The sequence below is a fragment of the Struthio camelus genome, chromosome 3 (genome assembly GCF_040807025.1).
Source record: "Struthio camelus isolate bStrCam1 chromosome 3, bStrCam1.hap1, whole genome shotgun sequence".
Taxonomy (NCBI): Eukaryota; Metazoa; Chordata; class Aves; order Struthioniformes; family Struthionidae; genus Struthio; species Struthio camelus.
In genome coordinates this window covers 92,327,282-92,354,965 of record NC_090944.1, presented here as the reverse complement: position 1 = coordinate 92,354,965, position 27,684 = coordinate 92,327,282, and the positions used below count along the sequence as shown (strand labels likewise).

Here is a 27,684-nt window from a genome sequence, read left to right as displayed (position 1 = left end):
TGTGCATGTAGAACTAAAATGCAAATTAAGTATTTATTTTCTGAGAATAATATTAATGTTTATACATGCAGATTTGATTATTTTTCAAGATCAGTGGTTTCGGAATAGTAAAAGTACACGTGATAGGCAAAAGCTTTTATACATTCTTTTTCTCTAAGTGTTTTTTTCTAGTTTTCTTATAACCCCCCCCCCCCCAACGCACACACATAGTATATAAACATTCTGCTTTGCACAAGACTCCCATAGAGCTTGTACATAAGGTCAGAATTAAATTTTGGACCCCGGGTTGCCTATTCCCCTTCTTTCTATTTTAATCTGGTGTGTGGTTTTGGCAAAAAGCCCAGAGAGCCATCAGTCTAATTTTGCAGCCATGGTAGAGGAAAAAAGAGGCACCAGCAGTCATGTTTGCTGTGTTGTTTCTTTATATTGTGCTGGCCCCAGTCGTTTACAAGTGCAGTTAGAGGTCATCTTTCACCTGTAATGCACGTAAAATATTGTCCAAACAGGAGAGGCCGCAATGAACTATAAAAAGAAATACATTTCTTCTGAGATGTCTCCAAATACATGAATATATGAAAAAATTATATTGGAGGTGGAAAGCTGTGAATTGCATATTTTCTGAAAGTGATGGCCAAAGATGAGCTCAGAAAATTTGATTAAAAAGGAAATATACATGGAAGTTGGCAGATGAAATTTACATCCTGTTCGATGTACTTCAAGTGCTTTTAAAAGTGAAATGTATGTGAGAAGATATGAATCAAAACTTGTTAAAATCTGAATCCTTTTTCTCCTGTGTATTTTCTTTCTTGCTTTTCTGTTTTACTGTAGTGACTGATTTCCCTTGATAACATACTACAGTCAAAATGATGTTTCACAGAAGTAGCAGATACATGGGTGGATGTATACAGCACTTTCTGCTGGAATTTATGGCACTGTAACTACTTGTAAGCTCTTTATAGTTCTCTATAAAATATCCAGTTATGCCAAAATATCTGCTCTGGGTAATCACGTCTTTTGTGCCACTTGTAAAAGGATCACTTTGGCTGTGAATGAGGTGTAAGAATGTCAAACGCTGAAAGTGTGCTTCTTCAGTTCTTTAAGTGCATTTATTAAAAACAATTATTTAAAAAGGATTACTGATTTGAAATGAGCACAGTCATTTTAGATCTTAAAAAATAAGTTCCAGAGAATCTTCACAACTCCATTGTAAATAAGCTTTCATAGAAAACATTTACAAATATTACTTAATCAGCTTTTGAAATAATTAAAAAACACCCAGCAAACTACTTTGACAAGCAGAAATAGCTTTAGCAAAAATTGCAATGCCATGTGAACTCCTAATATTTTCTGCTGTGCAGTGCCATGGAAGCAAAGTTAACTTGATAATGTTATTATATCAGTATTACACAAGGTATTTTTCTGTGAATATTTTTCGGAGGGATATTTAGCCGCATTCATGCAAAAAAACGCAGTATATTTTACAGTAGTGTGTGTCCAAGTTGTGGTCCCTCAAATTTCAGAGGAGTATAGTTAAGTATATTTTGTACTTCTAAACGCAACGTTTTTTTTTTTTTTCCCTTTGCCACCCAAGCAGAAGGTTAGAAAAACCACTCTGATTCTGAACATACCACATTTTCAGTCTTCCAACCTATTTGGCCAGCCAAACCACATTTGTCAACACCATTAGATGTGATACTTTTCAGACAGACTCCAAACAGCCTTTGTGAGATATCTGCATTTTTCCAAATATAATTGTTAAAAGAAAATTCTTTCTCCCCAGGAAAATAAAGCCAGTTCAATGTATGTTTATCGTGCCTGTGTGACTTTTTCCTAAGAAATATTTGCCTGAAGTCTAATTGAATTGAGGATAACAGAAAATACAAGTATGAATATTGTAAAGATCTCCTGGATAAACCTCTGTTACTTATTTAGGACCTGCTTCTGTGATATACTTCAATATTAACTGAAGTGGAGTCTTAATGCATTCCTGAATGCTTTCCTGAACCGGGTCGTTATATCCCCACAAACTTTGGATCTGTCAAAAGCATTTTTAAAGTGGTAAGTGAGATCGTAACTGGGGAGGGGCTTGCAGTGGTTTACTGATATTGGCCTTGCTTGCCAGCCCATTCTCTCATCTGCAATCTTTAGATTTTCTCAGTGCTTTGGGCTAATCTGGAACAAAAGTGTAATAATTTGAGCTGTGATTTCAAGCTGTGATTGGTTGAGGCCCTCTTCAACTTCAGAAATGTAGCTTTCTTTTCATCTCCTCAAGATAACCTTAAGTGAATTAGTCCAAATAGAAACAGTTAAGTCTTAAAGTAGCTGTTTTAGTTTTGTTTTTAAACATTCAAAAAAAGATTAAGTGGTTAATGAAGGGTAAGTTGCATCAAATGAAGGCAGCAAGACTAAGAGACCATTTGATCTTGCTGAAGTAGTTCAAAACCTTTGACATTCCAGTAAAGAAATTCAGAGAATAAAGTTTCACTTTAGGAACCCTACTTATATTAGATCTATATATTAAAGTTTGAATGCATTCAGCCTTCCATGCTCTCTGCTTTTCTTTTAATGACAATTTTTTAGTCTCCTGGGCCTACATGCATACTTCAGTGTGTTGCCTTTGTACTGCAGAACTTGTCTGTTTTCTCTAGTGACTTTGAAGCGGAGGGTATGGGTCTCCCATTCTGTTACTGAGAGTTGTCTTGCACTTACTTGCACAAACAACTGTGCAAATATGATTGTGTCTCAGGAGCTTAAGTTACTTACTGTTTACAGTATTTATTGAAAGTCTCATCTCTAGATCTGTTACTGTTTTCAGCATCATCTTTTGAAATTATGAAGAATTTCAAGGTCGTCTTTTCCTGTTGCATGGCGAACTGATTCTACTTTTCTTTACCGCTGTTGGTTCATAAACAGGTGAAAAATTCTTAGGCCAGCATATCCAACTCTCAAACAAGATTTTTGTCCCCCCCTCCCCCCCCCCCGCCATTTTCTTCTTCCCCTATTTAGGTATGTTTATTAGTATTAGTAGTAGAGACCACTTCCCTGAACGTTTATTAAATTTGACAGAAGCTCACATATCAGAATTCACATAGTTATTCCCTCAGCATGATTTTCTCAGCCCTTCTACCTTCTGAGAAAAATACATTTATTTAGTTGGATGCAGTTTGCTTACGGAGAAAATCTTTTTGAGCAAGCGTCTTAAAATGGGGGATTTGTCTTCCTTTTTTGGGAAGATTATCTTGCATTTTTTCTTAACTGTGTGAACTTACTCTGCTTTCCTGAGAGTTTTCCTCTTTACTGCCATGTAGCTTATTGTTAGCCAGGTGTACAACAGCAAGGAAATAGTGGCAGTGTTTCAGTTGTAAACTGCTTTTAACCTTTTTATAGTTTAAAGAATTTTTAGGGTGTTTAGGGTAAAAGACACTCTGGAGTTTCAGATAACATAGTTACTGTTACTTTTTAATCCACGCTCAGTAATATTGCAGAAGGTGAAACGTAGCTCTTGCTAGCAAGAGTAATAAAACCCTCCCAAAATATTGATTAGACAAACTGAAAACTTTGAAAAAGTCAGGGACAGCTTTTTACACAGAAGGAAATTATTAATTTCTGGTATGAACTGACATTTTCCTGCCAGGTTTTGCATTGATCAAAGTGTACATTTACTCATAAGACAAACAGCTGTCATTTCCTTGCGTTGTATTGTGTGTTAGAAGGAGCAAGCAGTACCTGAGGCTGGAGGTGGTGTTTGCCTGGCATGGGTGCGGTTGCTCCCCGCTGCTTTCAGGGCTGACCTGCGTCCCCTCGGGCAGGTGGTGCGCAGGGGCTGGAGCCTGGGGAGGAAAGGGAGCTGCCGTGCCATCAGGAAACAGCGGCACACGTGCACCTGCCTGTCATCTGCTCGGGGCTGCCTGCACCTGCCTGCATGCCCCTGTCACGCCTGAGCAGGAATGCAAGCTGCACATCTGTCTTGGCTTTCCCTGGAGAAGCAGATGGCTATGGGTAACTTGGGAGAAGCAAAAATGTTTTCTGAAATGACCTCATGAGCCATTTGTAGGTGGATGGAGAAAGCAGATAAAACAAGCCTTGTAGACGTATAGTTACAGTGCTTTGTAGGATGTACTGGTATTTTTCAAATGACTGCAGTAGAAATGCTCGTCTTGAAGGTATCAGAAACAATAAGGCTGACCAAGAGCTTATTTATTCTCTTTCCCTTCAAGTATATGCTTGAGGGGCATCATCATTGTCCAGGAGTTAAGAGTTTAAACAGTGCCTTGTTCCTGTTTGTTACTTCCTCTGTTATGGTGGGCAAACTGATCGCTTCTTTCTCCTTTTAAGAAGAAAGAGCTGTGTTCAGAGAAAAATGATACATGTACGTTATAACATCTGTATCTATCTTATATAGGCCTTACCAGCATTATTAGCAACCCAAGACATTGTCACTCTTTAAGACAGTTATATCCCTGTTTTATAAGTGAGGAAACAAAACCCAGGGACAATAAAGGCCAGATCTATAAAGGTATTCATCTGTTACCCCCAAAAAATTATTAGTGGGAGTGAGCAACCTAAATGCGAGTTATGGGGAGATTTACTGAGTTGTTTAGGAATCTATTCAACATGTCTAGAGTTGTACCTAAACTCAGTGCTAGAACAAGGAATGGGGCCGCTAACAAGAAGCGTACGCCCATTAACTAAAAAGCTACGTCAAATTCAGCTAGGTTATTATGTAGGTTATTATGATATATTTAAAACAAGCATTATTCAGTTCCTCACTCAATGACGAATGATATTGCTGTTTTAGCTTGGGCAATTAATGTATACCTACGCATTTTTTCCTATTTAGGAAAGTTTTCTGTTTATTTTATGTGTATAGGATACAGAAATACATCTCGGCAGAAAACATTTCTTTGCTAGGACTGAAGTTCTGTAAGTTCCCACTGAAGTCAGTAAGAGCTTTACCAGTCAATGTAATAAAAGCAGTACTATGCCAATACACTTTTGAAAAACCGTTCCTCAATCTGCTCAGTGTTTTTACTTTTTTGCAAAATTACATATATTGCCTTTGTGCAATAAAACTTCAATACAACAGAGATGTGCTTTGAACTAGCAGTAACAGAAAGCAATATTTCAGTAACACAGCCGAAAATGTAGTGATCCTGCAAGAAGTTTATTTTGGTACAGCCCCTTATGCCAAAAAAATTAGGTACTTTTTTTTTTTTTTTTTTTAAGTGGCAGTGGATCAATTCCTGAAGCTGGAACATAAGTGAAATATTTATTTCATCTGCAGAGCTCCTGCAGCGTCAAATGCTGGTCGAAGTGCTAAGAACGCGAAGTTTTACTGATTTCAGAGCATGCATTTGCTTTTAAACTACGTTCTTCTCCATGTTAAGTGGAGAACGCCTTTAAAATGACTGAGTTACTCTCGCTCAGTTTTCCCTTTCTGTATTCAGTTTGCTCTGACACAGTGCCAATACAAGAACATGTAGAATATCATAGGAAATAACATTGGTTTCCTTGAAGCTTTTATTTGTAGTCAGTTCTTGAATAGCTTAGACGACCATCTCTGTGCAATAATTATGTGCACCAAACTATGGAGGATTTTCTAGTTTAATTTTATGTGTTCATCTGACTGTAGCATAGGGTTGGTGTTGATATTCTTGTACCAAAAGGTAGCAATTTTCAAGCAAAGTATGGCAGTTTTCTATTCCAAAACAATTTGATCATCTGGAAGTGGATACTTTATTGCAGCTCAGTTACAAAATGTGTGTGATTCCTAGTATCTTGAAAGTATCTGGTCACGAGTTACAGGCAATCGGTTCCTCTCATAGATCATCTGAGATAGTTTGGTTGATTCATGGTTCAATTTGTCTTGGACCCCAGGATTGTCCTGAAACAGAAGCAGAGCACTTCTCCTTTTCTTCTTCAACTCATAGACTTAACACCTGGAAAATCCCTTAGCCAAAATTGCTTACCTTGGACCAAATGACTTAAAGGATGAACCTTAGTAAAAGTCTTATTGTGCTGCTGCTTTCCAATACAAAAAAAAAAAAAACAAACCTAAAAACCTCCAAAAAAACCCTTGAGTGCTCTGGCAAACAGCATTTGATCTTGTGGAATGCCCTTCAGTAACTGTCTTGGTTCAGTGACAGTTTCATCAGAAGAGCTTGTGGGACAGACGTGACAGTAGCCACAGTTGTCATAAGATTTCATGAAGCTATAGAGCTTCAGACATACCAAATTATGCCTAATCCAAATTCTACTGAAGTTTCCTGGTCTTTCTGTTGATTTCACTGGAAAGTAGATCAGGCCTTTAGAAAGTTGTATTTAGAGCAGGAATGGTTATACATTTAGAAGGAATGCATTTAGAAGGAATGGTTATACACTGCGACAGTTAACTAGATCGTAAACATCTAGTCTGACTAGGGGGGGAAAAAAGCCCGTAAATTTTAAGCTCAGTTAATTAAGCCCTGGACAGTTTTAGCAGTGAATCAAGATTTCCTGATAGTTACGAAGGTGTCTTAATCCATGGCAAAGGTTTCACAGTACACTGAAAAAAGTGCCCACAAGATGGGACATCAGACAGCTGTACCCTGAACAGTTGTATGCCGGAACAGTTATCATTTGCCAGTATAGTCTGCTGCTGTGAATGAGCACACTGCATTGGCAGGGGTAGCCCAGGACGCTCTGCTGAGCAATTGTGCCGGTCACAGAATTTTTACTCCTAAAACTGTTTCATGGACCAGGCCTCTGATTAAACAGGGAGAAGGGCTAGGGCAAGGTGTGGATAAGGATTTCAGGTTAGGAGGGTGGTCAAGATGCAGAGGAGTTTGCAGAGGCAAATGAAACCTCTTATTTTTAACGATTTTGTTGAAAGAGCTGGTCAGTATTTAGTAGAATATTAAAGTATATAGGGAGACTTGGAAAACCTTCTATACCCTTCAGTAATTCCATTACTTTTAACTGATGTATGGAAAAAAAGAAAAAAATGTGTGTATATATATGACCAAGAGAGCTTTCAAAGTCCCAAACAGGTAACTCTTATATTTTGCTACCAAGTAAACTCAATGTTATCCATATGAGAGAAAAGTGACAAGATTCAAAGATAAGTGTGTCACCAAAAAACACAAGTGTATGCATAAAGGGGGTAAAAATTAAAAACTTAATGAATCAATTCATTTTTATAAGGAGGAAGTGTGTGGCTGGGTGGGTCACCGTTAATCAGATGGTTAGCCTGGTCAATGCAACTCCAAGTTTATGGAAGCGTTATATAATTGTCACATGCATTATGGATTGTCATTAGTCCAGTAATCATTTTATATCAGAGTTGAACAATTGCACAATTATGGTTAAAATCAGAAAAATCGTGGTAGTTTGATCTTTTCTGCAAATGCTAGTGCACTGTCAATTGCATAACTGTATACAAATAACTGAGTTTTGAGAGCTAAACCCTGTATCTGGTGGTATTCATCATCACAGAAATCCCATCTATGCAAAGTTGTATTGTAGATATAATCAAGAGCTCTGATAAAGACAGCCAGTTCTGATAGATTTTTTTGAGACTGAAACAAGAAACTAAAAGCAAATTTTTTAGCTGAAGGAGATTTTTACCTGGTGTGGATTAATTAGCAGTACTATTTTGTTGCTATTATTTTATAGGGTGCCTAATGGAAAAAGCAATGTTTGAAGCTTTGTTTAGGTTCACTTCATTGGGGTTTATGGTTTAATGTAAATAACAGTGTTGTTCCACAGAAGTATCATTTTACATCAAACTCTGATAAAACACAGTAAATAAACGGTCCTCAACATATAAACACCAAACAGTTGAGCTGTTTATTGTTAAATATTTACTGTAAAGCATTAGAAATGTTTAAGAACTGGTTTTTCTAGTTTCTGCTGTGGCAGATGCCCTCACAGGACTTCCTCCTCTTTTCAGCCCTTACTTCCTTTGCACTCACCTTGTTTAAGCAGGAAGAGCTTAACTTAAGCTGTAGTGTTTTACCAGAATAAACCTTAATCATGTTTTCAAAATACTGGCTTTTCTCCCCTCCTTCAATTTGACAGGTCAAGGAAACAGCTGAAATACTACACGTCCAGCAAGCTATTGCATAAAGCAAATGGATGCCAACTGAAGTTACTGTTTTAGCAGTCTATCTTTGTAGGATAATATTCCTTAAGTTTGACACCACTGCTGCCACCGTTTCCATTTCCCTGATGCAGCCATTGAGCAGACAGGATTCCAAACAGCCACTGGTATTTCAAATACTCTGGGTTGGAAAAGATGTTGAATAGCATAATTCCATGCATAATGTCAGCTTTCAACAAGTGAGGAGCTAGTGTTTTGAAGGAGTAATTTCGCATCACTAGTTGTTTAAAATGCATGTGGGTCTCCAGTCTTTATGTGATGCCATGTGATATGAGATGCTTTATGTGATAATAAATGTAGGAAATCTTAGCTCAAAAAACAAAAATCCCCAACAAACTCAAGCCATTATGTAAACAACTTGCATTTATTTAGGGAGACGCTCAGGAGAGCTTAGGTAGATCAATTATGAGGTGAAATTAGAAAACCTGCGTGGGTACTCTGGTATTAGTTTGGTGTTACGGAAAGCACTGTTTCAGCAGGCTGAGGACAGTTTAAAAATTCAGTGTGTATGTTTTGAGTTATTGATTTTTCCAAACAGGTTTGCTGATGAGAAATTTTCGCAGCTATTTAGATCAGAAGCTATCCAGAACAACTTTTATTTTCATTGGCAAGGTGATTTATAGCTTGCAGTAGAATATGTGAGATGAAGTGGCTACAGATGGTTATCCGCTGCGACAGTGTAAACCTCTGGTGTAGACAGATATCTGCACCAGTTCAGCTTGTCTTCACTCAGGAACAAACTATATAGTTCAGTGCACATGGTTTATGTAGCAGCTTTTGGCAGCTTACACTGGGAATTTATACCAACGGCTGACAGCAGGGAGGTCTAGAATTCAGGAAGGGACTCTGTCTTTTGGTTGAGAAAATGTATTTTGTCATCCTTTTGTGCTTTTTCCAGTAGAGAATTTAACTTTAGTGAGGTTGTCAGCAGTTGACAGTTCATCTGTCTATATTTGAAACACAGCGTGCCTTACCTGTCCCAGCAGTTTTCATGAAGGGCAAAGCTAAAACTTGTTGTTTTAATGACAAGTTCCTGAGATAGGATCAACCCACTGCCTTTATTGCTCAAGCATATATTGCCCATAGTTAAATATTTGATCGTTTAAGATAGAGGTGGGTTTGAGGGAGGTATTAGTATACTAATAATATACTGACTGAGTTCAAATGGATCTGAAAAGAACTAGTTTAACTAGGAAAGTACTCAGATTTTGATCACCATCATTTGAATTCCAGCAGTTTATTGCTTGGATCAAATTTCATTGGTTTTAATTATCATTCTTCAATTGATTAATCTTGACCAGGATTTAGCAAGTGCTAACCTGCCCTTGAGTGTTGCATTTTCCTTTTTATAACAGAAAGAAATAGAAACTTCTGGGGGGAAAAAAAAAAAACTGATGTCATTTCTAAGTTTTTTTTTTTTTTTAATTTATATTTTAAAAAATGTTAGCCAGACTCGTATGTTTTATATTCAACCCAACCACAGGAGGAAGGCAACAGACTAGGAAAAAATGAAAGTTCAAGAACAACTTCTAAACTAAGTTTCAATGAAAAAAAAATATATTCATGATTGTTAAAGTATGTCCCCAGAATGTAATTAAAAATCCTGCTAAAGGAACCGGTTCTTAAATGAAATGTACTGTTTAGTGCATCAAGATATGGATGAGGTGTAAATTAGAGTTGGTAAAAGAATATAACATTACCATCATACCTTTACCTTCCTTCTTGGTTTCTAGAAGTGAAGAATGGGAGCCACTTGTCCACACATTTTAAGTATGGTAAAGCCTATTCATCCTTTTAAGAGAATTTAAACCTTCAAAACTCCGCACAGTAATTGGTGGAGGGGTTGTGCTTTACCTCTAGTATGTTCCTGAAAATAGCTTGTCCTGCTTTCCGGGTGAATAGAATAGAGAGTGCACTTCTATCACAAAATCTGTTGTGAATCCACAAAGAGGAGTCAGAGAGCTAACACATATTTCTTTAAAATGAAAAGGTATGTTTACATTCTGAAAATGTTTTCTTAAAGTATTTTATTAAATACAGCTGGAACTGGAGATTTGTGTTTCATTTTCAAAATACGTGTATTTTTTTCCTGTAAGTAAAAACTCTTCGGCAAGATACACAGTCTGCAAATCTGGACCCACAAACTGCTCCCTGTGGGCAAACACTTTCCCTCTTGCAAAGCCGCTTTCTGAGGTCAGTGAACGTGATCAGCCTGAGCTCGTGGTCCACAAGCTAAAGCTGTGTGTTCATAGAGCAGAAAAAGACATGGTATGAGATAACCTATGCTGATGCCTCTTCTAGCAAAGGTGTTTCTCAAATTGTTCTCAAAAATGTTTCACATTAACGATGTGGGTATTGTAATATTGCTGTCTCAAGTATGGTTACCCGCTTCACCTCAGGCCTTCTAAGCATGATATCAGCAACCTCTCTTGCAGTGATGGTAGAGGACTGTGAACTTCCGAGTTCTCCTTTCAGTCTTCAGTTAGTGTTGTCAAATAGGAAAAGTAATCTTTTTCCCAAAACTCTGAAAGGGGGGGAAGCTGCTGTTGGTAGGAACAACAGCAGGAGCACAGTACCAGCAGCTGGTGCAGGAGGAAGAGTTCTCACGCACTCCCTGGCTCTCTCACACAAATGTCATCAGCTGGTGGTAGGAGTAGAAGCAGCAGGATCACAGGAGTGTATCTCACAGGATTCACGGGGTCCCGAATTTATAAAAATAATAAAAAGAGCAGACACAATTTCCAACAAGAAGTAATCTCTAGGGTGTAATGCCCTGGAAGGCAAGTCGTCTTTTCTTTCGGAATTTTCCACTTATCCTCATTGTGACGTCTTTGCATTACAGACACCAAGCAGTTGTGAGCATTCCCATGGCAAAGCAAGTCTGTGGTTTGCCATGTGCACTGGCTCATTATTATAGACTCACTGTGCTTTCATTTTCTTTGTTTATCATTGCCAGACATGGAAAATAAAAGTACTCTTTAGTCAATGTATTTCCTGTCTTATTAAAACAAAGAAATCACTGTTGATAGCTCTTGCCTCACTCTTGCCAATATTGATTTCCATTAAAAAAACAGCAAGCCTCCCGCCCCGTTAATTTGGTGCTCAAGGAAAGTTCTGGATTGATAGTGCTGAAGAATGAAGCCATCTAGCTGTAAAACCTGTCACCAGCGACCTTCTTTTACCTTTTAAACTAGTACGTCTCAGCCACAGTTGAAAGAGTAAAGCTAGAGTTGTGCTGGTAGCTCAGTCTTCATCTCACTTTGGCTGCAATAAGAATTGGCATCAATAGTGAAGGTATTAACACTGATCTCCAGCTTGAACAGCGTTCAAACTGCAGCCTCAAGGTCGTCTAGTATATTTTCCTGTTTTATGCATCACCATCAAAAGCAGAAGTTTTCAAATTTTCGTTTAGACCTTTGTTCTGCAAATATGTATGCATTTGTTCTGCACTGATTTGAGTAATGTCATTGAAAGAAATTGGATTAGTCACATATTTGTGTTGGGTATATGAATAGAGTTTTCAGAACAGAACTCTGCTTTAAAGATTTGTGGCCCAGATGGCATGCAGCATCCGCATCTAGTATTAGTAATCTGTTCTAACAGTAGTTTTGCATCGTTGGTACCAGTGGGATTTAAAAAAAAAAAAAAGTAACACTATATTTTTATCAGTAAATGACAAAAAAGTATGAATTGATAGTCATACCGTACACAGCAGTTAAATTAGAAGATGGTAGAATGCTTGCTGCAGATGACAGCATTTACTATTTTGTTTTCAGAAGCTTAAATAACTGTTTTCATTATTCTTCATGAAGGTTTATTTTCAACAATGATATTTTTTAACATTATCAATGCAAACTGATAATTCAGTGAAAGACAATACTAATTTGTACTTAGGGAATTTTTTTAGACTGATCTATAAGAGAATATTGGTACTAGAGGTCATGTTGATACAAATTTTGGCAAGCTTGCTTTTTCTGGTTGGTGTGTGACTTTCACCCTTGGGCTTTACTGCTAATTTGAGTTCAGTATTTCTGTTTTGCTTATAGCTGAAGAGCGAAACTTCAGCCTGATTTAGTACTCGTCAGAGTGCAAGAAGGTATTTCATTGAAATTACTTACAGTTCAATTTATTGTTGGCTTGCAAAGGAGACCAGGGTGCCTAAATTCTGGAAGAATTCCCTAGCTGAATTAGTTTAGAAAAAAGAGAGTTCTGAAGATTCCTGCCAATTCTTACTCTTTGTACTTCCTCCCGTAAAGTCTTACTCTGCGATCACAAAGCAAGCAGATTCCATTTTAAAGCTTGTAATGACATGAGCGAGTTTTCTTATCGGGTCATGAGATTTGAAAAGGTGATCAGAAGCCATCTAGTTAATGGAGTGTAAGAACCTATCATCTCTCGGCTATGACATAATAACTGGTTGTGTGCACCCTTATAGTCTCCTTAGTACAAATAATACTGGTTCACCTAAACCCCGTTCCTTGGTTAAGTACCCTTCAGCGTCGTTCGGTGGCAATTCGCAAAAACTTGCTTTACTTGCCAGAGCAATAGATTTTGAGTGTGCATGTAGTTACCCGTCTCAGCTGAGAAAAAGATAACTTACATCCAAAGGAAGCAGTAACTTCCTAAAACTCATAGCCTGAATCCCATACTGAAAATACTTTTATTTTAAGCGGGGGAGAGGCAGGGTTTCCCCGTTCTCAAGTATGAAGGGTACGAAGGCCAGTGAAGGATAGGCCTTTCATTTTTCAGGTAACCGCTCAAATTAGCTGGAGTTGTGGCATTTATCTGGATGTCTGTGGTTGTCTCAGTTGTCTCTGTTGGGTGGGTTTCAGGTACTGGGCGTCGTTTTGCTTCAGTGCCCTGGTGGTCAGCTCAATGCCTCTCCAGGAATCGCTAGAGGCAGAAGTTCTTCTAACAGGGCTCTGGACCACCCTCCCTGGTATCTTTTGCCAGCAGCATCATCTCTAGGTCCTCTTTTGCCTCCACCCAGCAGAAAAAAATGCCAGTAGAGGTACACCTAATTTCTTCAAGTGGGTTTAACAGAACCCTACTGCCCCTTGTCTGTGGTTAGGGGAACCCTATCACAGGAACCAGTTTTGCATAATCTCATTATACTACCGGCTGCAGCTCATTGTATAATAAAAAAGAAAACTGACGTCCTTGACCATGAGGTTCTAGCTGTATTCTCTTCCATGTGATTTACTGTGTTTGGATCTTTCATAAGAAGTTTCCTAGCTCCATGTCGCTACTGAAGGATTTGTGGTTTTGTTATGTGAACCTTAGGGAAAAAGTGTTCCGGTCCGCTAATGCAACATTTCTGTTGTATGCTGTTACCTGTCATTCTTTAAATAGAGCAATGATGCGCACCTGTAAGGTTTTCTGGGGGAACCTTTCAGGATATAAGATGTTGTTGTTGTTATTAATAACGGGCCAACCTTTTCTATTGCATTTCATACAAACTATTCACAGTTCTCCAGGAGGGAGGGCTAAAGCAAATTTGAGCCACTTTTTTGTCCTTTCTGTTCTGGACTATTTTGGATGCTATTCCATTCCTGGTGCAACTTATGCTGTAAGGAAAACTGTAGTGTAAGAGTACAGCAGCTGCCATAGATTGCTGTATTGATGGCAGCATTGTTACAAATTCCTCCTGCTCCTGACAGACAGCAGCAATACAGACTGTGGAAGAGGCGTTCCCCTGAGAGGAGCTTTGTACTGTTTATGCTTACTTACAGAGTTTTCACCTTCTTGGATTCAAGGCTTTAGTAGCTGGCCATACTGTGACACAGCAGGATGGTAAAATCACCCATTAAGTTTATTTTGGCTGCAAGTTTTAGTTTTCTTGTTGAGTTTCTCATTTTGTATTTTCTGGTTGTTGTCATACCGTTCCACTATTTCTTCTGAAGAAATCCACGTTGAAGAGAGAGTTTGGCCTCTGCAGTCAGAGGAAATTTTAGGGTATTTAAAATATTTCTGAAGCCTGGGCACAATGAACTTTGTTCTGTCAGATCTTATAATTTAAATGATCTCTTAAGTGCTGTAACATTTCCCAGTTGATGAAACTGTGGAAGGTCAATGGATAACTTTGTACACATCACTTTATACTCCCAGTTAGTGTTTTACATTCCACTAATGGAATTCCTTGTGGTGAACTGTTAACACTTGAGAAATACTATAGGGAGTAGCCTTTCCTTTTGTCTTTCAGTTTTCATTTTGAGCGTATCTGTCTTAAAAACTTGAATGTGATGCTGTATTTGTTAAAACAAACTTCTGCTTCCTTTACTTTAATGTATAAAACTTGATACAGAATTCTGCAAAGCCCTTCAGTGCTGTGGAATAGAGGACATTTATACAAGATGCCGCATAACCGTCATTCTCACAGCTTTGGGTCTGTTAAGCATTTGCTCTGCTGTTCGCATCGTTCTGTGACATGGTAAGGTCACTTACATTCCTTGATTTGTGAGATGTATTTTTTTTTGTATTAACAGCTTGCTCAAGTGGACTCCAGAGCTGTACATCTTGGCGCTGTCTTTATTCGCGGCCTTACAACTTTGCTCATGGCCAACAGTGCCTGTGGCTTTCCATTCAGAATGGATGATTTGATGCCATGGAAACTGTTTGATGGGAAACTTTTTCAAGAAAAGTATCAGCAGTCACACCGAGGGTGTTCTATGGAGGAGCTTTTGGAAGGCAATGTGAGTAATCACATCCTCTTAGATAGTTTTGTGTTCTTGGAAAAATGTACCTGCCCCTTACAGACTTTGTTTCATTTTAAGATTCATGTTTACGCTGGTCCCCTTTCTTTCTTTCTATTTTTCCTCTCTTTCTTATTCCTATTTCATCTTTCCTGCCAAAAAAACACAAGAAAGTAGAAGTGCTGAGACTGTGAAGGAAATTAAATTTTACCTTTAATTTGATTTCCACTACTCCGAAAATAATAGTACAAGGAAGCGCCAGACTGGTTGTCCATTTCAAAAAATGAAAATAGCTGTAACAGTTTTGTAATACTGAGACGTTAATGAAATACTTTACCACAAGATTTTAGGCAAAATCTTAAGAATTTATTTAAATAAACATAATGGGTGAAATTTTTAAAGCGCTGAAGAGTGACATTTTTAAAGGTATTAAGGAACCTAAAGTTTGAGATAGGTGAATTCCAAGAGGAACTGGAAATCAGAGTGAAGTGTATATCTAGGTATATTTTAGAATCTCCCTGCATACCTTCCTGTGTCTTTAAGTACTTATTTAGCTCTAAACTTTCAGAAGCTGATCATTTGTACGGTTTGCATCCTGTGTTACTTAAATCAATGTGACTTAAAGCATGTCTGCACAGGCAAGTTCAGACAGATATCAGCAGGGTCTTGCTAGACGTGAGCCCGGTCTGGCCTGGACCAGGTGGCTGCATTAGGGTGGCATCATGTCCAGGCCCAGAGGCAGGATGCAAAGTCTGGATTAAGGCACCTGTGAAGCCCCCAGACTAGACCTGGCTCATGCCCCACTAGCGCAAAACATGTGAAGAGGAGCTTGTGTAGTGCCGTACTCATCCGCGTAGAAAGCACGTGAGACCTTAGATTCATGTATCCCTTGACTATGGAACTGAAAATCCTGTACCGCTTAATTATTTTTGAAAATTTTACCTTAGAAATGTTTTAACTTGTTATGCATATCACCTCAGGTTCAAATAAAGCGATTACGGAAAAACATGTTTTTGTTTTTGGACGATTCTAATCTCATGCGTTTAATACCAGTCTTTGTATAATTAGTTTCTTTTTCTGATTTGGTGTCCCATTGGATTCCATCCTGAATTAGAGTGAGGAGAGGAACGCATATGGGTGGGTGGACTGTATGGGTTTGCAGCATGGCGGAGGAGCATAATCCTTTCCATATTGAATCAATCACATGATGAGGACCATAAGTGTGGTTCCCACTGATCATTCTCTTGATTTCACTAGATTTTGGATTGGGCCATTGGTTCATCCAGTTTTTCATGTAGGACTTATGCAGAATAGCAGAGAATGTAAAGAATAAATGAAAAAATGGAAAACTATGGAAGTCTGCATGAAAGTACTACTTTTCCGTGCGGGTAGAATTCAGGTTAGTGAGTGACCTTTAAAATATGTATCTAAATCTGAATAAAACTGATATTGGTTGAAAGGTATTCTTAAACATGTTAGCAAGCATGTTTTAGCTTACAGTTGAAAATACTGATATGGTCAAATTGAAGTTATATTTCAACATGTCGTAGGAGGGAGATGAAGGAAAATGCTTAGATCCCTAGCACACAGCTGAAGATTTACTTCTCAGCTAACATATCTAACTTAGGGTTTTAAAAAGCCTGATATTCCAGTCTAAACAAACCCAAGATAAACTGTTCTGCTGTGGAAAAAATACTCAGTCTAGTCCTGTGAATTTTTAGAGTAGTTTGAATATTTTTTCTTTTTTAGTTATGGTTTTATGGTACATATATGGCAGAGATAGCTCCCAGACTAATAAAATAGTTTTCCAGCTTATCGGTATGAAAGGCAAGAATCTGTTTTTGAGAGAATTGCCAAGAGATGCCAGTTTAGCTGGGGACAGTGGCAAAACAACAAGCATATGCAATTCGTTGTTCCTGCTATTATAAGTTCAACTTTAATAAATACAATTGGTACTTAGTTCCTGGCAGAGCGTAATGTAGCGCTGGAAGCCAAGGTCTTTCAACACTTGTTTGTTAACAATCTGCCCTTGAGCATCATAAATCTAATCTGTTGATAGCTACAGCATTGTATTCAGAAAAACAGTTATTCTACGTGGATGTTTTGTTTTTAAAAAGTAGTAGGAAAAAGTTACTTCTTTTACTGTTCCCTGCTGCCTAACTCCTAAGGTCTCTCCTTTGTGTGCATAGGATCTGAACAGTTATATTACTTCTGTGAGTTCAGGAGATCCCAGAATCAGTACTGTTTTGATGATGGTGGGTTTAAATACAGTAAATATCTTTATGGAAAGTACAGTAGAGATACAGTCTTGGTTAGATATTGACATGTATAGCAGCAATATTTGAACATTTTAGGGTTTACTTTTACACAGATCCTTGTACCAAAAGAATATAATGTATAAATTACATGAAGATGGTGTATTTGTGGGTAAGTTTTTGTGTAAATCAGCTCTGTGTAGCCCTAGCAGCCGCTAAAGATAAAAAATAGAAGGCCCCTGATAAGAATCAAAAATAGAGGCATCTCGCCTTTTTTTTAATATAAGCTCGTAGGATGCTAGTTCTCTGTTTTCCATAAGAGTAATCATATTAGTTTGTTTATCCAAAGAGAAAATTGGATATAATAGTCTCATAAAGTAGTGAGGCAATTATATTACCACTTAATTAGCCTTTTTATTTTGTCTGTCACTAATGGGGTATGTTCATGATCCGTTTTTTAAATTAAAAACAAATTACCTAATGGACTAAGCATAGGTGATATGTTTTGTCCTTTTCTGATCATGCCTTTCATCCAACCTTCATAAACACATTCGGAATTTATTCTCCCAAGAATATAATGAAAGGATTTCCTGTTAGTGAAAGTTTGTCACAGACCGTGCTCTGCGTGGAAAAAAAAAAATCTATGGGTTGTGCATAAAGCTCTATCTCTAAGGAAGTTTGTTAACTCAAAAAACATACTAGGAAAGTTTAATGAAGGTTTCAGGGATTCGGACTCTACCTCTAATTAAGAAACCTCTCTGTTGGCTGTGGTCTTTTGCCTTATCAGATAATCCTCTCCCCCTGCCTGCCAAATCTTGGTTATAAAAAGATACTTTTATTCTGGTAAGGGTCAGTCCAGCTTTATGGAAATCACATATTATAGTATTTCTCAAAAAATCCCTTTTTACTGATTCTTTTCCATGTGCACTACTGCCCAAATGCTCGGTACAAACCAATAAACCAAGAAAAAAGTTTCAAGATCTGACAGTTCTTCAAAGCTGCCTTAAATCAGTGAAAGCTGAGGATATATCACATATCTTCGTGTTGGGTCTTTAAATAGCTTCAGCTTGTCATTTTGACAGTAGAACTTTTCATCACACGAAGAACATTTTCATTTAATTCCTCATCTGTCTTTAGATGAAGTTATGCTTTATCAGTCAACAAACGTCTGGAATTATAGCTGATGTGTTACTATTGTGTTAAGGTTCATCTGTGATGTATGAGATGAAGATACTTTGATTTTCACCAATGCTTTTTCCATCAGTTCATGACTCCTTGTCTGGAGGCTTTAACCGTCTCTGCCTGAGGTATTGCTGATAAATAAGTCTAGTTAGGTATATCTGCAGATGCAAGTTGATATAATAGGGAAGGAAGTGACTTATGGATGTGGGCAGAGCAGAAAAGCAAACTTCACCGAGAGAGGGAAAAACAAAATACATTCCCTCTACACACCTAATCACCCCTTCAAGAATCCTCTTTTGATATGAAATGTTTTAACTTTGTTTCCTGAAAAATGCAAACCAGAAGATGTGGTAGTTTCAAGCATGTATGTAGTCTGGGCCAAGAAAATTTGTGTAATATTTGTAAATGTGGTTGATTTGTGCTACACCTGAAGAGACAAAGGCAAAACAGTCATTGATTTTAACCTTATTGTCTGCAGGAGTCGTTGTATACACCCTTCCAGAATCTAAAGTCATTCATTTGCAAGGCTTGCATGGCGAAGAACAGAACAATCCAGAGCAGACAGAGGGGGAATGGAATTATCACAGGTTGGCATCATGTTAATTTTCCTCAATAAAGCCAGTATATTGATGAGTTCAATTATCCTTCAACAACAGCAGCATTTCCCCAGGCAGCCTGTCAAGCTGAGTAAATCATAAGGTCTTTCTCCAAGAAACTGAAGGAGAGATCTAAGAAAATATTACCTGGTTTTTTTAGGAATTTTTGAGAATTTGATTACCCAAGTTTGGATAAAATAATTTTTTCATCTAGCTGCATAGCTGCTGAGATGCATGCAATAAATAAAATACTGTCCACTGACAGAAACATCACTGCTATTTGTTTAGTAATTAAGGTTATTTTTATGGCAGGAATTAGATGACTCAGAGCTTTTTTTTTTTCTTCTTTTCCCTCAGAGGAGCTATTTTAGCCGTGATACTTTAAGGCCTGAGTGAGTCCCTGAAGACATTTTATAGAAATGACTGATGTCGTTGAAAATACAGGCAAGCTTTTGGTCAACCTGAAGGAGGGCTTTTTGCATAAGGCTATGCTTATTTTTTCCAACTATATCAGTTGGTTTACTAAAGATACTAGTCTTCCCACCAGTTCTGCCTGACTTTCAGGGAAGAAACGTCTAAAAGGTTTTCAGCGTCGTTCGCAGAGCAGCCTGAATTTTTAGGCTTTTGCGGCTTCAAACTGATTCACACCAAATCTCGGTTCAAAGGCTATGTAGTGGCATCATTTTAATTGCAACGAATAGATTTTAAAATACTGTCATTAGTACTTAAAAAGTTATTGCTTCCTGCTTTTGATATCTTTTAAAGGAAAGACTATTTTAGCCTCTTTGTGGGCCTTTTTATTTCTTTGTGGTGTTGTTCTATAGATTATTTCTCTACTATTAGCAGACCTATGGTTCTGTGTTCGTTAATTACAGATCTATGCACAACAGGATCACCTAACACTACAAATTTGATCTGGTTCAGGCACGAGCGGATGATTTTATTACAGTTGAATTAGCTGAATGTCACGTGATAGAGTGTTTGCACTGATTTTATGTTTATTACCTGCTTAATACCTGATCTGGTATAAAGTCTGCAAGGATAAAAATTACCCATTCAAATTTTTTTGAGCAAATTGCAACAGACAGAACGACTTTCTGCTGGTTCAGTGCTGTGCATCATGTGGCAGCAATACTTCTGGTGTGATACGAGGCCATACTGGTGATGAACGTTCTGAACTAAAAGTACCTGATGGTGATTTATGGTACTGAACCTTGTTAGCATCTGCTATTGCTTTAGAGCCATACTTAACCGTTTTCATTATGATTTGTGGCTTCAATTTGGACAAAGATTTCTTTTTCTTTTAAATGACTGCAGTCTCCAAATCTATGTTACAGAATTTCAATCTGATTTCTAAATACACTTGTTAACAGGTTGTAATTGTGATGAGCATAGATGGAAATGAGCACGAGAACCATAGTTATTAGGCTAACTGTAGTTTGGAAAAGTCATAATTTCACCTAAGTATTTTGGCCTAAATCTAAGAAATGATGTTTCCCAAAAAAGAACATTTCCTCTCTCTTTTTCTTCATTTAATCTAATACACAGTCAGAAACAGTTAGTAAATACTGTTTTTCAGGAACACTTCAAAGAGAATTCAACCCCAGGTTCCAGCAAACATACAGAACTTCTTTTGTTCCTCCGTATCGTAATCAGATGAGGAGGTTCCCGTGGAGAAGCCCTCAGCCACAAGGTTAAAAAAAAAAAAAAAAAAAAAAAAAAGAATATCTGTGTGTGTATATTTGGAATTATCTCTGTCAACTGTAATAACTCTGTTCCTTTACGCAGTTTGCATTTGTATGTATGAGGTTGTCCTGCGGCCACAGCAGTCAGTAGCAAAACTTATTTGTGTCAGTTTTAGTTGTGTACCACTCGTAGCAGAAATTCTGATCTCAGCTGAATGATTTTAAAAATTGTAGTTGTTCTAAAATTAATTGTCACAGCTGCACAGAAATGTCTTTCTGAAATGTTTAGTTGCAAATCTTAACTCATACTTCAAAAAAGCACTTAAGCATGTGAATAAAGTTAAACACATTTTAAGTGGTTTTCTACATTAGGGTCTCAGCTTCCAGATCCTTGCCTAAGTAATACAAATGTAAGTTCTCTTCTGTCTTGGCGGAAGTTAAGATTAAATCATTCACTAACCTCGCTTCTTGAACAGAACAGGTGTTTCAGTGAAACATCACTGTGGATAACGCTGTTGAGCTGACATTAATTCAACTTTTTTCTTCCTTGTTATGAGGTAAAGCATATGTATGTAGAAAAAATAAAATGAGCAAAAGGAAGAGAAGCACCTAGGACAGGTCAGTTATTTTCTTAAGTCTACAGCGCCTAAATTTCTTTTATGTTTCCAGGTTAGGTTTTGAAAGAAGATTGATGATATGATTGGGGGAGAGTGTTAATAAATAAATACAGTACAATCTTGAATGTGTTTTAGTTTCTGTCATTGCATGCTTGAGAATGAGAACTGTCATTTGATTCATAGATAAGATTGTTTGATGGCCTGTGGAGCTAAAGCTAAAACAAAGAGCATTAATGCTGGTTGGGAGCAGAACTAAAACTAATCATCATTCTTGTGACTGTCTCAAGTAGCCTGCTCTTCAGGGATGGCTTTTGTAGGCTCTCTGATCACTTCCAGGGATCTTATGACAAGATGTATTTCACAAAGTATGTTCCACAGTAAGAGTGCTGAATCATATTATGAACATGATTCAGCAGCATTATTAAGACAGAGCTTAGCTTCTTCTACACGGGCAAAATCAAGCCCTTTTATGCCACTCTCAGGAGACTCTTAGCATATGATCCCGTAAATTCAATTAAAGGGCTTCTGTTACAAGTAAAATACATTTACTAGAAAATTATGCCTACCCTTACAAAAGAGTCCTGCAGTGTTTTAGAGCTCCCTTTAAACTGACCTGGCAAGATGACTCATTTTGATGAAGTTTCTTATTTATAAGTTTGCTAGTATTAAGAGAGCTGTTTAGTTTGCTTCATTTGTCGCTACTGTCTGAGCTATATATGTCTCGCTGAAGAGAAAAGAAAGGGACAAAAAGAAGCATTTTGTGTTCCTCATAGCTTATGTCGTAAAACTTCCTACTACTGTTACTGATATCCAGCTACCCCATCCCTTAGCTTCCTGTGGTATAGTTTCTGCTCTGGAAAGTGTTGCGTATTATATATAAATCATTGGATAAAATGCGTTGCAAAGTAATGGAACAATAACCGTGGGGCATGTATCATTGCTCTCAAGAAAGTACCTAATGATTAGGCAGCTTTTGCTGTCTCTTGTTAATTACTCTTTAAGGATTCCATGAGAGTAGCTCAACTTCAGCTTTGGAGGAAAGAGCGCATCCACCCAGAAAGCATAAACCTAAGAAGCACTGGTATTTCTCTGAGATGGTGGTTTGAATCCCCTCAGGCAGAACAGGACTTGAACCTAGGCATCCCTCATTTTATGATGAATGCTAACCACTGATCTGTTGTAATGACATCTCATCCTCATGTTTTGAGAAAAGGGGGCTCAGCTGGGTCTCTTTTTAAAGTTTTCTTGGTAGACTTCTCGGCCATATGTCACAAAAGGAGAGAGTACATCCATGTAACTCAGAGCAGGACACCTGAACGCCTTCGCACGGAGAAGTAGAAGTTTTATGCGCAGCATTTCTTGTTAGTTAATTTAGATGACTTCCCATTTAGCATGCTGACTTTTGTGTATCCCATTCTGAGTGCCTAAACATTCTGATGCTTATTATACAATAGGTACCTAATAGGTATCTAATCTAATCTGTCTAGGTATCCAATTTAAAGCTAAGGTTAGGCTTCTGTAATTGAGATGTAAAATACCTAAAAATTGGGCATTGCAGCACATCATGATCTTTGTATTTTGAGTTTAAAAGTCTTGCGTAAGGTCGCGTAGATGTCTGTAATAAAGGAAAACCTTCTGGGTTCTAGGTTAATGGCTAAAAAACCATACTGAAATTCCAGCTAGGCCATTCAGTGTCTTTTCCTGTGCATGTAAGCATGTTCCCGCAAGCACATTAAGTTTTAAGTATCGTATTTGCAGACATATACTGATTCTATTGTTATTCAATACATATGGCACAAGTACTCAAAAGTGCCGAATGTGCAATTCATAAAGGAACAGCTCCCCTCGTCTTTAGTTTAGATGTTTAGCTAATTAACACTTGGTAAGGGATTCTAGCATTAAGTGCTGCCTGTTGACCTGAGAACACTCACTTAGTCCAAGACAGAATACTGTATGGTGAAAAGGCCACTTCATGTTTCACATATTTGGCGTGCCTTCCAACACATTGTTTGCATGCTGTTAAAGTGAGTAAAGGCCGTATGCCTTAGACGTGTTCTCCATCTGCCCTGTGTTGAGGACTATCATCATAATTCATAGATTATACATATTATTTTATTATTATGGAATTTACTGTTTTTAAAGGAAGTATTTAAAAAGTGAAATGCTGTTTCAAAATCTACTTTCACCATGGTTTGTAGTCCCTTCAACTCAAGCGAAACAGGTTTCAAAACATGTTTGAAAACAAGTTAAGTAATGTACTTCCTTCCTCAGTGTAGACAGGGCCTTATAGCCTATTCCTAGATGAAACCTCATTAATTAGCAGTTAACATCACAGACATATTGTTTTGAATCACATTGCTACCTCATTCCAAAAATAGCTAAAAATAAACTGAGCACTAAGACCTACAGAAATCGTGTTTGAAAATTACGTTGATGTATGATTCACTATCCCAAGCCATCAGTTGGACTGGAATTAAATGTTACAGTGGCGCAGGTGCTTTAAGAAGAGCAATTCCACCATGGACTTTATCCTCCTATGTCTCAAAATACTAGCCATAATTATACACTAACAGTTATACACCAACAGGAAGGGGACACATTCTTTTTCTGGAATACATATAAATGAATTTTTTCTTGCATGCCATCATGAATAAGCTTGTGTTTTTCTGCTTTACTGTCAATTGAAAATATTTAATTCCTGTTCTACTCCCTGCAGGTAGAGAATACAGACTGGGACCTCCAGACCGAAGGAGAAGATGCGAGCTTCCTCCTCGGTAAAGAATATATTTGTAGAGCTAGCAAACTGAAATGATGGGATAGTTACCATTGAGATCATTTTTATCTACGCCATCCACTTCTCAGGAACTTTGCCAAGTAACTGAGCAGCATATTTAGCCTGTTAATCCCTTGTCATTTTAGGACTATGCTTGTTATGCGACCAAAATCACTAAAACTTTTGTGAAGGGAACCAGATGAGGCGTACTAGTTTATCTACAACGTTATTTTGTCCTACTGGCATGGAAAGTCCAAAGTATTTTTACCGTATCATTAGCGAGTGGTCAGTTTATAATTGTGTGCATTTTGCATGTAGCTTCGTATATTAACAAGAATTTGCTCACCGTGAATAATGTAGAATAGCCATGCTGAATTGTGGGTTGTACTAGCAGATGAAAGCTTAGTCTTAAGGGTTATACCCTGCTCCCCCTGTTACTGAAACCTCTTGAAAAGATTGAAACATTGTATCACTGATGTAACTTGTCACTTGCCATTGAAACAAAATAACCTTCCTATGAAGTGCGGTGCTTTCTTACAGGAGCCCAAAACTGCTATTGCTTTGGTCCTTCTTAGTTAAGCAATTTTTTTCTACTTCAGTTGAACGTGGTGAACCACATCACTGCTGAGGAGAGAATGATTTCTGCTCATCAAGGCTATGTCTGAGTCTTAGCATGTGTTACTCCTGCAGTGAATAATATTTATGAGAACTATGCATTTATTCTTTCCAGAATTCTGATTCAAGCATTCTTGTTTAGAATTAGATTTTTTACATTGATATATTTTACTTTTTGCTTCAATTTCAGTGTTACATATATATTTCTTTAATTATAAAGTTAATCAGTTTGGAACAGAACTAATACAGGCAACACCAAAGAAATACATAATAACAGAACACAAGAACACATAATGTTGTTAACAGCATCTTAAGGTCATATGTTAGTAAACTGGTACCAAAAAAAGCCCATCCTCAGACAGTACTTGTGTTTTTTTAAGAAACTTTGTTTTAGAGGTTGTAGCATCTTTCTTAATGTCTTCTGTTTGCATATCCATTCAGTTAAAAATAATCAGAGGTACTTTGCTTAATTGCTGTCTTCAGACATAAAATTAGGCAGTTATATAAAAGTCCCATTTTAGATCATGAAGTGTAAAAATTATATCCGGGGGGAAAAAAAAACCTCAAGTGTCAACAGCATTTAGGTCACATAGAAACTGGATGACGCACTTAGAACTGTGGTTATCTCCTTACTGGTCTGTATCTCAACAACCTAATTGAAAAATGTCTCCATTTATGCAGTCTTCAGCCATTCCATGCTTTTATTAGCTTTCTAGCAGTCTTTGGATTGGGTTGGCTCAAGTGGATGTTTACAAAACTGATGGGTTTTTCTCTGTTTATGTGCTTTGGAATCACCCTATCTTTAGTTTGGTTCTTGAACATTTTGGGTACATTAAGTTATGTAATAACCTCTCTTCTTCATACAGAAAGTATGGAATGAAAGAACAATCAAAGCATGATGTCTCATTCCTACTCACAAAAAAGACTGAGCATAAGAATGAGGAGATATCCAAAGACAGGGGGAAATGTTAAGATGCAGTTTTAAAATCTGATAAAGTTTGCACATTTTCATAAAAGCATCTTTAGTTATTGAGAATAATAGCTATTCCAAATAGCTTTTAGAAGTTTTCCACTTTTGTATTTTCAATCTTTAGTAAGAACCAGCAAATTTTTTACTATGCTGAGTGACTAAGACGTTTCTGACGTGATTCTTGCCTAACGTTCATTGAGTCAGAGACCACAGATTTTACAGTTTTGTCTTGTCCAAAGTCTCAATTTAGCATTCAGAAAAGTATTTTTCACAAATCATTTAAGACCACTACATCCCAAAGTATATGAATTATGTGAAAATAGCTTATCTGGAGTTGTGACAGATTTTTATTTCTGGTTTTGGTATGTTAACTTTTGTCAGAGTAAAAAGAACAATTCCATGAGTTATTTTATATTCCAGTCCTGGAAATCACTTGGACTGAAGAACTCTCACCAAAATCAGTGGGGTTGCACCATGGTCTTAATGTTTATTGTCTTAGAAAGTCAGCTGTCTTGGATTATTTTTCCTTTTTGTTCTGAGTAACACTGATTAGTATCTTGTTCATATAGTTCATATTAGATTTTACTGATACATCAACTGCATCTCAGTCTTGTGTTTCTTATTGCATTGCTGCCAGATAATTTATTTCTATAAGCATTTGAAAATTAGATCCTTATATGAAAACTATCTCATGACCCTTTCTGACAGAGAATAGCAGGTGCTACAGGACTTATCCTTGCGTTAAGATTTCTAGAACTTTTCCCTGCTTAAGGTTTAAAGCACAGGTGCTGGTCTGGATAATTAATACACAGATCAAAAAACCCAGTGTGCTTCTCTATGATAGTTTAATCACCTGCATAATACAGACCACAATATCTCACCCTTGCATCAGGCTATAACTTCTGATTAAGGTGGACCCCACCTGAAAAGAGTATCTAGTCACGACATCAAGACTTCGGGTATTGCAAAATACATAATATTTGTAGCTAAGGATTACAGTCCTGTTACTATAAAAATATTCCATGCCTTATATGTAGCTTGAATTGGTCTAAATTCTGTATCCACACATTTTTGTCTCTAAATTCCATTGATGTATTTAAGGAAATCCAAAACTGAGAGAAGAAGACATCTGAAGAGGAAAATAAAATTTTCAAAATATACCTATATCTTTTTTTTCCCCAAAGAAGAACTAGGTGCTCCAGATCTGATAGAACAGTGGTAGCTGCCTGTAGGCTGCATCTTCAACTGTATAAAGACCACTAAAAAGTGTGGTCCCAGGAATCTTACAGCCACAGAAAAACGTAGGCTCTGAAAACTCTAGTGGTTAGCAGATTTTCAGAGATACCTGTAAATCTGAAGATGCACCTTTGAAAACATTCTGGAAATGAGACTAAAAATTTTACCCTAGACACTTGGTGCCTGTCAAGCACATTGTGTTTTCTTTGGATTCTTGAGCAGTTTGATTACTTTAGCTTTTCACAGGGTTTTTTGTTACTAGAATTGTTTCAGTGTTGTTTGTGTGTCGTATCTGGATCCTCACAGCTGTTTGTATTTTAGATGGCCCAGATGACTCTGCTCATTACTGAAAGTGGATGAAAATGGATAAGAAAACAATAAATATTTTTATGAAGTACTATATGCTCAAGATCATAAAAACTTCATCAGTATTTCAAGAACGGTGATGGGAAGGCTCTGATCAGAAGCGTATCATGGCTCCTTGTTTTCAGTTGCATTTTATTTTGTATCCTCTTTGTTTCTAACCTCTTGCTTACAGAAATAAATGTATGGAATTTTATGAAACAGTTACTACATAATTTAGGTTCTGGATACTGTTGTTTTGAGCCCTTTACAAAAGCCTTGTTGACACAATTATGAAAATCAACCATAAAAGTAAAATGACCAAAAAGTAGACGACTTGTCAAAGACGACTGCAGAAATTTAATTAATTCCTCTGTTTCTATTACCAAAAGACGGTAAGAAGTCTCTTTTGATAAACCTAAATATCATCCTCTGCTATGAGAGGATGTATGTACGTCCGTCTTGTACACAAAAGGATACTTTTCTGTAATGTGGATTGTTTCCATTAATTTTAGCATTAAAAAAATTTGTGTTTGTGTCTGTGGCTTAATAGTTCCTCCATCATAAGTCGCAGAAAATGA

General features: G+C 37.3%; 1 protein-coding gene across 5 annotated transcripts in view; it reads left to right on the top strand.

The window, feature by feature from the left end:
- Positions 1-27,339, top strand: part of FAM120B (family with sequence similarity 120 member B) — a 54,519-nt gene extending 27,180 nt beyond the window's left edge. For 2 of the 5 annotated variants that reach the window (XM_068939088.1, XM_009680366.2), the window contains exons 7-11: positions 14,626-14,832; positions 18,748-18,856; positions 20,445-20,558; positions 23,884-23,941; positions 27,083-27,339. In XM_068939088.1, coding sequence (XP_068795189.1) covers positions 14,626-14,832; positions 18,748-18,856; positions 20,445-20,558; positions 23,884-23,941; positions 27,083-27,095 — 501 coding nt within the window. In that variant the 3' untranslated portion in view covers positions 27,096-27,339. Of the gene's footprint in view, positions 1-14,625; positions 14,833-18,747; positions 18,857-20,444; positions 20,559-21,107; positions 21,169-23,883; positions 23,942-27,082 lie in introns of all 5 variants that reach the window. The other 3 variants (XR_011140309.1, XM_068939090.1, XM_068939091.1) reach the window with 3 other exon arrangements.
- Positions 27,340-27,684: the final 345 nt, after the last annotated feature.